This window comes from Cyprinodon variegatus, unplaced genomic scaffold (genome assembly GCF_000732505.1).
Source record: "Cyprinodon variegatus isolate N-32 unplaced genomic scaffold, C_variegatus-1.0 Scaffold741, whole genome shotgun sequence".
Taxonomy (NCBI): Eukaryota; Metazoa; Chordata; class Actinopteri; order Cyprinodontiformes; family Cyprinodontidae; genus Cyprinodon; species Cyprinodon variegatus.
The window spans coordinates 240,416-251,971 of record NW_015151194.1 but is presented as its reverse complement, the minus strand read 5'-3'; the positions used below and the strand labels follow the sequence as shown (position 1 = coordinate 251,971).

Sequence of the window (11,556 nt, the reverse complement as noted above, 5' to 3'; positions counted from 1 at the left end):
ACAGGATGCACACCACCACTGGGTGAATTGGTGAATTGCACATTGGCTCAGATTTGCTGAGTTAGCAAATTGCCATGCCTGGAAAACTGAGCATTTAATGCTAATTTTGGACTTTAAGACTTTAACTATTATTCAACACATTTGGTAAAGAGCTTCAATCCAGCCTCATCTGACAATCACTTCACATTTTCATATAGAGCTGAAACAGTTGTTTGGAGTAATCCATTATTGAAATATTCTTCAACTAATTTAGTAATCAATTCATCGTTAACTGGAGTATAGAGACTGTAAACATGTCTTTAGCTGACAGGGAAACCCACTTAGAGCAGTAATTATACCAAAATTGTAAAAATATATATAAATATTTTGAATTTAAGATAAAAAAAAATAATGTTTTCTTCTGTCAGTATGCTCTATCCAGAACTCCACAAGTGGAAAAGTTTTAATTTCATCTGGTGTAATGTAGGAAAAAGTTTTCTTAAGGAAACTTTGTTAATCAGGTTATTAATCGATTAATTAATTAATCAATTGACTAAATTTTCGTTAGTTGCGACCCTATATTCATGTAGATATTGTTGGCTATGAATATTGATTTAAATGAAGGTAGAAACATTATCTGTATGAATAGAAACTTTTTAGTTCGGTTTTGAATCATTGAAGAAATTTTGCGGTCCTTTTGTGGTCTGGAAAGAACCTTATAAGGTTATTGAATTCTATGTTAAGCAAAGTGTTTGGACCTTGTAAACTATTTAGAGTTTAGAAGCCACTTGTTTAAATCTATATCGTTCTTTTATGAGATTTGACGTAAAAGAAAAGTGTGAGTTGAACTTTAGTGCTTTACATTTTTTACAGCATAAAGCAAATTTAAACACGAATATGAAATCCTCCTTTAAATTCACAGATTTAAATAAAAACCAGAAGGTTTAAATTAAGGATTTATATTTCGCACAGATGAATCATGTACCTCATTTCCAGGTCTGCGTTTGAGGCAGTTGGGGTTGAATTTGTTGACGTGAAGCACATGAATGGCACATTTAATGCTGAGATGGTGCAGCTGGCTGGTCACTTTGAGGAACAGAAGGTCATTCTAAGAAGGCAAAGAGCAAAATAAGAGCAGGAAGAACGAACGCAAAGAGACGCCATCCAGCTTTATCTCAGTGAAACTCACCACGGTGAGGTACTGCAGCATCTGTCCGTCCACTCTCCCATCGTTAAACTGGTCTTTGTACTGGGGGAGGCCAATGTCATCGAGCCAACCTGGAAAAAAAACGCACAGAGAGGATTTAATGAGGAAAGTCCTCAGAAAAACCTCAATACGACAGAGTAGAGATCACGTACGAGTGACCCAGATGTAATCGAGCTCTGCTGATTTTTCCTGCTGTTTGCTGGAGACGTTCTTTAAGGACAGCTGGAGCTTCTTCCTGTGGAGGGGGTTTTTCATTGACAGCTCCTGAAGACAGACAGAAAAACCCACACAAACAGATTATCTGAGAACCAAAGCGCAGTCAGAGTGATTTGACTAATTATTATGATGCTTATAAAAGAGACAGAAATGTCATTATTAGTTGTAAAATTCCCATTGATGGGGGCGCAACTAAAGAGCCGTCTGAAAAGCAGAGACAGGCGTAGTTAAATATCAGACTGACAGAGAAGCAATAAGCTGAAAATTACACGGATACACCTGCAGACATCTTAGATTGCCCTAGATATGAAATGAAAAAAAGCTGAGGAGAAGATGCACACAGACAAGTAAACATGCAGTTGACATAAATGGCTTTGGAAAAGCAGAAAATCTAAAAGGAATACTTGTGTGTGCCGTACCTTCTCTAGGTCGTGAGGAGCAGCCGCGAGCAGAGTCTGACCGCTGCTGACCCACTGCTGAGCGAGGAGGGCATATTGACCGAGTCCGATGTCCTCAAGCCAGTCGCAAACCTGCTCGGTGTTCCACTTAGAAAATGGCAGCTTCAGATCTCTGATTATATGGAAGGGAAGAGAAGCCAAAGTTAAAACCAGAATAAAATAGAAAGTTTAATCTATCACCCAGTGGCGGCTGGTCAATAGAGGGCGCTAGGGTGCCGCCCCACCCACCCAATGACCCTGATTAAGACATAAAAAAAATATAGATATTTTTCTAATTTAATTTTAAATTAAAATGTTAAATATTTTGATATATATTTTTTAGATGTTCAAGATAAATAAACTTTAATGAGGAGTAAAGCATCACATAATTTTTCGTCGGATTGATGAAGCATTTCCGCCCTACGGCGCAAAAATCTTTGCCCATCGACTCCCGTTAAAAGTTTTACACGCGCAGTAGCTCCTGTGCAATACAAAGGTATAGGAGAGCTCGGGGCGAAGGAGATCTGCACCCTGGGGTGACAGGAAATGAATTTGCTCACCACCTCCCGCTTCAGTGGAGACGTTTTGCAGATGATTGACATGTCAAGTTGTGGGAACTGGAGACGCATTGGAGAGAGAGGGAGAAACATGGCGCAAGAAACATCCTTTTCCAGGACCTGGTTTAGCTACAAGGCTTGGCTAACTGCATGCAGCGAGGCTAATGCTTTATTCCGCCTGCATTCTTTTTCAAACATCAGGATCTGACCCAGCATGGATAAAGACAACTAGGACTGATTTAAAATGAATGAAAATGCAACAGATTGGTGATCCTCTAAAATTCTCATGATTACCTCTCTATATTTATTTCTCTCTCTGTATGTGAAAAATGTTCTTTGAGTTTAGATCTAAATTGTCTTGTTCCATTCGCAAAATGTCTCTTTTATGTCAAAAATTCTAGAACAAATGCACTTATTTTAAGAAAAAATTACTATCTAGATTTCCATTTCTTCCAGTGCAATGATTGTGAAATCCATCTAGTGACCCCCTGCTGGGTGTCTTGTGACATCTGGGGGTTCCCGGCACTATTTAGGGGATCCCTGGGTTCCCTAAATGTATGCATGAGTGTGATACACCAGAACCAGGATGAATCCAAACCTCTGGGTTGAAACATCGAATCTATACCAGTTATAAATTTTAGGAATGAGATTATGTCGTCTCCATGCAACACTTTAACTTGTTTTCACTTCAGTATTTTAAGAATCATCATTATAAATGAAACATGGACCCGATAAGAAAGTTGATAAGCGTGATGTTGTACCGTGTTTTCCCTGGACGGGCCAGCCTCGGCCCAGCTGTCGCTCTGAAGCCTCCTCTCTTGAAGTCTCCCAGCTCCGGATCATGAAGCTGAACTGGGCTGCCCGACTGACTGCGGCGAATCCTCCACACAGCAGAGACACTTCATTTCTATTTGTCCATTTTCTACATCCAGATTTACTTTGAGAGAATAATCGGAGGTTGGATTCTTACCGTCCCCAGAGTTTTTTAATGCCTCTGTGGTTCTTCCTTTTCTCAGGAGAGACAGGCGACTGTTGTCCTGAGTCCAGTCCAGAGGATAGCGGGGACTGATCCGATAGCATACGCTCCTCAAGCTCCGCCGGATGGTCTGACAGAAATAAAGAAAAGAAGAATTCAATCAATTTTCGTTTCAGTTGATTATTTTTACTTGGACTGAACAAAAAAGAACATCTCATGCTCTGAAGAGAAGACAAAAGATTGAAGACAATAACCTGCAACAAAATTCAAGGGCTGTCCATCGTCTACTTTTTCTAAGTAAAGTAAAACATTTAAACACATTAATTCTGTAAACAAACTTCAGATCGATGCTGAAAGTGAAAATGAACCAACTGAAAACAAGGGAAAAAAAGATCAGGATGAGATGCAATATGACCATGCTAACAGAAACCAGCAACAAACAGAAAAACACGATAGAAAAAATTATGCCTAATAAGCTAAATCCTCAAAGTAACAGAATTGCACTTCAAATATGCAAACAAACAACAGCAAAGATGTGCAAAGCATTCAACCAGACTCAAATTAACAAATTAAATAAAAACCACAGCCTTCATTTAGGGGGTCATGCATGTAGAAAGCATGCTAAATATAAGGTAGGTAAAATCGAAGGCTTCAGTGTGCAAACATTTAGACAGTTTTACCACCAGCATGAACAGGATCTGAAGGGGAATGTCAAGAAACCACCTGTTTTGCAACTTTTCCTATTGGTCATCTTTTTCCTTTAGCTCAGTTTTTAATTGCCGGTTTTTAAAAACTGGTTCGCCTCCATCAACTTAAACACAACACCCCCATCACTCCAAGCAGATTTCCTCCGCTACTTTTGGTTTACAGACTCTTTGTTGGGTTGAAATGCCGTACCCACCAACATTATAGAGGTCATGTTTCCCCGGAGATCCTGAGACCGAGGCGGTAAGCGCAGCGAGAAGAGAGCAGAGGCCAGCGTTAATCACGTACTTCATCTTTAAAATAAATGCTGAGCAAATGCTGCTTTTTTCCACAATTATGACAAGCACATCTATAAGCCTCTGATTGGTACAAGCAGCTCGTTTTCTCACAGTTTTAGAACGGAGTTAAAAGCTGCAACCACTAGTATTGAAGTCTAAGGGAAGCAGCAGTTTCGATCGTTGCATTTCCGAATTCTCCCGAGTGGTGCACGACTTTACACAACTGAATAAAGTGAATGTGATTGGTCGTATATCAAGGGGGCGGGATTGTTGTGGCGGAAGGTTCAGAAGCAAGTTTGGTTGTAGCCGGTTTTTCTAAAGCATCTTGCTAACCAGTTAGCATCTTAGTGCTAGCAGGTTCCCAATGGTAAATTCCATTGGGACCAAGTAGCACTAAATTGGTGACTTAGAAACGATGTTGTCAAGGAACGCTATGGACAGCGGAAACATGCAAGAGGAGGAGAGTTTAGTGTCGGAGGTCGTGGATGAGTCTCCTCCTGTGGAAGCTCATTGGTAGAATTCCCTTATGACAGAAAAAAGGACACTTGAACACGATTCATATCATTTTATCCTCCGGAGGGGGGAAACATTTATTTAAATTCCGAATTCCTACTGCTGTTTTCAACACTTCATAAATTCAGCGCTACATTGTCAGACATCTCAGTTTTCTCCCCAACTCTCATTTCATCTCAGGCTGTTTTATAGTCACAATATTGCATTACGTAGATGCACATGCACAACAGAATATTGTCGAAATTTTACTGGAATTCATGTGTGCTGGTCGAAGCCAGAGTTTGCTCTGACACTGGAAAGAATGTTTATACTGACGTTCTCTGTTTATGCCAAAACCTCTTAATATATCATCTAACTGCGTACGAATCGGCCATTAGGGACCTGATCATTGCTAAGACTCATACTTGACCTTCAGCATGTACTGCTAGGATTATAAGGCAACAAATAAGGATATATAAGGCAGTACAGCTGCTTCTATATTTGGCGAGCCAGCCAGAATATTCTACACTCAATCATACAATTTTTTTTATTTAGAGGAGGAAAGCGGGGACGAAGATGTTGTGGAAGAGGACGCCAGGGCGGCAGAAGCTTGGTTTGGTGTAGAAGGCTTCCAGCCGTACATGTTTGAGCCCTTGCCTCGCAACGCTGCCAGTTCTGTTAGCTCTACGCCTGCCGAAGACACAGCCGTCCATCCCCGTGAACACTGGGACGCAACTTAATGGGAAAGGAAAGGATTCTGATTTCAATCGTTGCGTATATTAGCTGCGACTTAAGACATATACATAAGTTGATATATGATTGGCCGAATTTAGGTGTACGAGCTGACGTACAACTAACTAGCCTGCATAAAATAACGATTTTAAGACAGGGTTTTAATTTAAATAGAAATTTTCTAACTTTTGGGACAATATGGTCTGATAAAACTACATTTATACACATGTTTAAGCCAGAATGATTTAAAATTTAAATATTCAGTTTCACTTCTGTTTATTTCTGGACTTTCTTTAAACTGACCTACAGAGCAGACTGCATGAGGACAGGAAACAGAGAATTAAGTTCATGTAACATTTGTTTATGTTGGTTCCCTATACAAGCACATTGTATTAGTGTGTACTCCTCATCCTCTCATGCATCCCCTTTGATTCCCCTCCTACTTTAAGCTCTGGTTTCATAAGGACGGAAACAGTGTGCTGGCTATGAGCTTATAGCTTCAACTAAAAAGTTTTAGCAAATGCTGATGTCAGAGAAAGAGCCAGGGTTTATCTTAAAGAGCCCTCTTGAGTCATGAGGGAGTCCTACTAATCCTGGCTTAATCCTCAGTGATCCTCGGGGAAAACGTTCACCCAACCTGACTCTGCTCTATTTGGAGGCTTTACCCTGACATGGAAAATCCTGTTTCCTTCGGCAGCTAATGCTGTTTTTGTTTCCCTGACTTCAGCACAGGAGCGTCAGTGTTTTGGATCAATTCTTCTGGATGAATAATGACCTTTGAGTCTCTGTGAGGACATACAGTACCTAAAGCTGGAGCGCTGGCACTCCTGCACCGAACTGTTGTCAGAACACGAAAAAGAACAATCCGTGAGCAAAGATGACAGAGGAAAGAAACAAAGAGCAAAAACATGAAGCAAGTGAGGCACAGTAGGTTAAAAAGACATATTCAGAACTTAAAATGAGCCTTCATGTTAAACTCTTGGCAAACATTTGTTATGGAGGCCATATTGGCTTTACTCAGGTTAGTTGGGTACTGACTTGGCCTGAGCTTAACAATGGACTTCCAACAATACAACACCCCCTTTGTTTTTCTAAATACACCTCGAAATGGTAAAGTTAAATGGGTCAGATATTCATTTTAAGATAATCTGGTTAAATTCAAAGACAACGACTCACATGAGTCCCACTTTGCACTGAGTTGCTGGCATCAGACCTTAATAAGTCATTACAATCCCATTTGGGGGCCTTTATCGGCTCTAGCCTGGCCAGCCAGACTGACTTACACCATGTTCACCACATATCAGGATGGAAAGAAGCAGGTAGAGCCTAATTTCAAATGATGTGGCACAAAAACATCTTTAGAAAAGAAAAGCGTTTACAGCAGCCAGTTAAATTAAAAGATATCTATATATATATAAACCTTGCTCTGTTGCAGCTGCAAACTTGACTGTTGCAGTTACAGAAAAGCCCTGTTGCATAATGGGCCCACTTGCCGTGCTGTGATTGGTCCAGTCAGTTTTAGACCACACAGTGTTTTGCTGTACCAGACTGACTTATGCTTCCCAGTCAGTTTATCTGGCCAGGCTATATCTGACCCACTTTCTAACAAAAAAGCAAAAATTAAAAAGTCCTTATTTTCTTCAATAAAATCATCTAACCTTACGAAATAATTTCATCCAACGTTATGACAAAAATAAACTTGCCAGCTTAGCCAACTTTAAATGAGGAAAGCTAGCTAGGTGTGTTTCACTGATAGAGATCATCCCTAATAAACCAACATGGTGGAATTATGGATCAAAAAGGTCTAATGTGTCCCAAAATGAAACAATGGTGCCTGTATGTCTAATAACAAACTTGATTATGCTATTATATCAGTCACAACTAAAATATGAACTTTTAAATCAGTATGAGGGACATGCAGCTACATTACGATTGGTACACTGGAAAAAACTAAGTCATTTTTTTTTTAAATAAGTGCATTTTTTCTTGAATTGAGGAGGTAAGTAAGAAACTTTGCCAATGGAACAAGACCATTTAAAATTAAAATAAGAAAAAAAAAAAAAACTGAATTGTCTTATTTAAAGTGCATATTATCTATTTATCTTATTTTAATATAAGTGTGGAAATATACTCATTCCACTGGCAAATCATCTTATTTTTCTACTCAAATTAGGGGTAAATACGCTCAATTTAAGAAATGTTGACTTATTTCTAGATTGTTTTTGCAGTGTAACTAGGAGGGCTGGGATGCAGACTAATAAACAAATGTTTGGTTATACAACAATGTCCCACTCTTCATTCTGCAAAATAAGAGCTAGCATTTAAAAATAAAAACCTTTTCTACAACCGACTTTTCACAAATATGTAAAATCAAATGGGAAAAAGATACATATTTAATATATATAAAAACATATATATTAGTTAATCAATGTATTTAATGCAAAAAAAAGGTTTATTTAATAATTTTCAATATCTTACAGTATTGAAAGCTGTTTACCAAAGCCATTATGAAAAAGAAATACAATATTTGTATGAATATAAACTAAACAATGAAGAACAACAAAACAGAATATTTGCATATTTGCTTCAGTTGTAATTCAGAATGTAAGGTTAATCAGTGACAGCTTATCTAGTTCAACAGCCTACATGTGATGCTTTTCATAACAGAGCCCTAAATTAGGCGTAAGCCTGTTGGGAAGAAACCCGAAATTACTTTTCTGAGATAAAATCTGCGTCCACTTCAAGATGACGTCGCCTCATCAAAGAGATATTTAACGCTATTTTATCAAGTAGGCGACTCTATAATGAGATTTAGAGCCATCTAGAGGAATATGTGGTGGATTCTTTACCTTTAAATGCAACACTACAGTATGCTGTGTCTGTTTTGGTTTCTTATTTACATTTAGGGTAACACAGAAAATAGAAAAATCTAAAACATATAACACCAAATATCAAATAAAATAGCTCCCATTAATAGTAAGTCGAAATTATAAAAAGAATAAAATAGCTGTATTATTTGTACATACGGAAAAAAAGTCGGAAGGAATCACAGAATACGCGGATTCACAGAGTTCTGTTTATTTCAGACATGGTGACCATAAAACCTGCTTATCAGCTGAACAATAAAGTTAATAAAAAAAGAGATTTAAAAATACTCACTCAGGGTGTACTCTCTGCTGTGGGACGGTGAGAGCTGGACGGGGGATAAATATTCGGTGTCTCTGCCTCTAGGGCCGTTCAGCTCTTCTTTGGGTTCTTTCTTTTTACTCAGTTTCCCTGGCAGAGTTTGATACTTGCTCAGCTCCATTTGAGGACTCTGCAAAAGGTTAAAAATCTAATATTATTAAGCCATCCTTTGCAGCAAAACTGTATATAATAACTTCTAACCCGCCACATAAAATTAGTTGCTACTAAGTTTACAAACATAGTGTGTCTCTAAAATGACCCTCATGATTGCCATTTTAAATTTATCCAGCTCTGATATTCTGTTAAAAAAAGCATTTTTATTATGAATCTAAAACTGTGTTTGGAGTCCCTCTGTCATAAGCTAGGTGGGTGGTAATGATTTGGAATGCCCTTTCGCCCCATTGCATAACAAAATGTCCTGTAGAGGGTGAATCTCTGACGATGCAAGAATCTGAACAGGCATCAAAGTCAGCGGGTGGGGGGGCGGGGGGTCCGTAGGAACGACTGGAGAAAGGCCAACAGACAGGAAGTGCTCAGAGGCAGAGATGATGCCGAGCGCTACAGACAGCCACTTCAGGTAGGTCTGTTCCTTTTTGTTGGTGTGTGCAAAACCTGTGTGTATGAATTTATTTTTTCTCCCCTTGTAGATGCCAGGCATTGGAAGCATTAGATTATTTAAAAAGAAGAAGGGGGTGGGGGGGCAATCAGGTTACATTTGGCACATTTCAGCTAAATAGAGACCAGAAGGTCAAAGTGCAGCTGAACTGTCTCCTTACAATGTTTTTATCACAAGTTGCATTTCAAATAGATAGTAGGCTGCCTCACAGTTCAGCTTTTCTTTTTTTTTTGTCTCTGTTGAAATTATTTGCAGCTATAAACAGTAAAAAAGAAATATATATATATATATATATATATATATATATATATATATGTACAGAGAGAGAGAGAGAGAGAGAGAGAGATGAATATAAACCTTATTTTATGCAACTTATAGAGTTGCATAGAGAAATAAAGTGGTAAGAGATTTACGTTTTATGCCAAAAGAAAAAGTAAACTACATCAGTTCTTTTGAAAAATTATTATTTAGAAAATATGAGCATGCTAATTTAAATGTGTATTCTTAATAGTAGTCTATTAACAATCACACTTTTAGCTGCAAAATGTACATGTATAGAATGTACAGTTATATGAGAAGGCTTTGTGGCTCATATCTTTAAATGCAGCAATAAAAGCTCTCAGTGTCAAACAAGAAACCATAAAAAAAAGCAATTATTAACCATGGAAAACTAGTTATTAAGACAACTTTAAAAGATTACAGTATATGAAATCAATGTTGCGCAATATGTTGTTTTTTTATGCCTTATTTATGAAATTAAGAAAAATCTGAACTTTTTTGTTCCTACGCAGCATAAAATAGGTTTATACTCAGCGAGGCATCAAAACTGAAGCAGAATAATGAGCCGGAATGTGTTTAAGCTTCTTTTTTCAAGTAGCTTTCCCCTCTAAAGCTTTGATCTATAATGCGCATCTATGAAGCCTGTGGTGCAGGGATGCATGTGCACATGCAGCAGATCAGTACCTCTGCCCCTACGTCTGATTCAGTTTCAACTGGCTGGATCTCTACAGCCTAAAAGCAAAAGAAAGAGAAGAGAAACAGGAAACATGCAGAAATGGAGAATTAGCAGGTTAGCCTCCCCAAAGCTTGAAGAGCATGGATGAAGTTAGCCCCTCTTTTACAAAGGATTAAAACCTCACAGGGATGTTTTAAAAATGTAAAATCAAATTAGCCAAAACATGGATGATTTATTCAGACTAGCATAAATGCAGCAGTCCTCTTTACGCCTGACAGAGCTGTGAAATTTCACAGTAATTGTGTTTTGTTGTGAAATGTAACCTCTACAATAGCATATATTGCTTAGCCTTTTTCTAAGCCTACAAACTCATAATGCAAACGCAACACAGGGAGTACTTGAAGGGATTTATTAAAATGATTCACTTCAAACAATCCACACTTTAAATACAGTGCTATTATAAAGCGGAATGGATTGCTCTCCCCTCTAGAGCACAGTTTATAGCACAATGAATGACGCACACAGCTCCAAATTGTGCCCACGCTAGTGTAGGCTGACTTCTGGACAATTGATGAAAGTTAAAATCGGTGAAAAGAAGCCCTGGCATAACAATGGGCAATGAAGAAAAGAGGAAGACAAGGTCTAGTGGTGGCAAATAAAGTTTATGATGAAAATGTTCATATTTTGGCTCAGAGCCGCAGTTTAATTGTTTAGTGATCAATGTAAAGGATTTTACATTTCATTTCATTTTCCCTTCCTTCCTCTGTATGCCTGACACTGAATAGCTAATGAACAGTGGCAGGGATTGCTGTTCCACATCAAAGCTAAAATTATTGGTTTCTGTACCTTAACCTTTAGTTTCATGCTTAATACAGAAGGTAAATCCAAATCCGCTTCAGGGGGCCTCGCTGTTTGTTGAAAAGTTAAGGTAGAGGTGCTGTATCCTCCAAGCAGATGGGGATATTATAAAGAAGTGTTGAAATCAACAAGCATTGCGTTAACTTAATCGATGAAGCAAGAGAAATCCCATTATCCAGGTGCTAAGAAAAATTGTATATAAGCATCATGCCTGCTTTTATTTTCCCAATCCGGCTGCACTGAAAGGTTTTGGAGGACTTGGCTGTCGGTTTTAATCCAATGTGAACAGGGCTTAGATAGAGCTCAGTTAATGTTATAAAGAAAGATATTTAAAGGTACACTATGCAACCGGTGTTGATTTT

At 38.3% G+C, this 11,556-nt stretch overlaps 1 protein-coding gene across 1 annotated transcript in view; it reads right to left on the bottom strand.

Annotated features, from left to right (window-relative positions):
• The window catches only part of LOC107098030 (liprin-beta-2-like), a 128,060-nt gene that overhangs the window by 8,240 nt on the left and 108,264 nt on the right, over positions 1-11,556 (bottom strand). Inside the window, exons 15-22 of the mRNA XM_015395456.1 lie at positions 8,739-8,895; positions 6,384-6,416; positions 3,367-3,502; positions 3,158-3,277; positions 1,822-1,972; positions 1,339-1,450; positions 1,169-1,257; positions 965-1,087 (exon numbers count right to left, since the gene is read on the bottom strand). Coding sequence (XP_015250942.1) covers positions 965-1,087; positions 1,169-1,257; positions 1,339-1,450; positions 1,822-1,972; positions 3,158-3,277; positions 3,367-3,502; positions 6,384-6,416; positions 8,739-8,895 — 921 coding nt within the window. The remainder of the gene's footprint in view (positions 1-964; positions 1,088-1,168; positions 1,258-1,338; positions 1,451-1,821; positions 1,973-3,157; positions 3,278-3,366; positions 3,503-6,383; positions 6,417-8,738; positions 8,896-11,556) is intronic.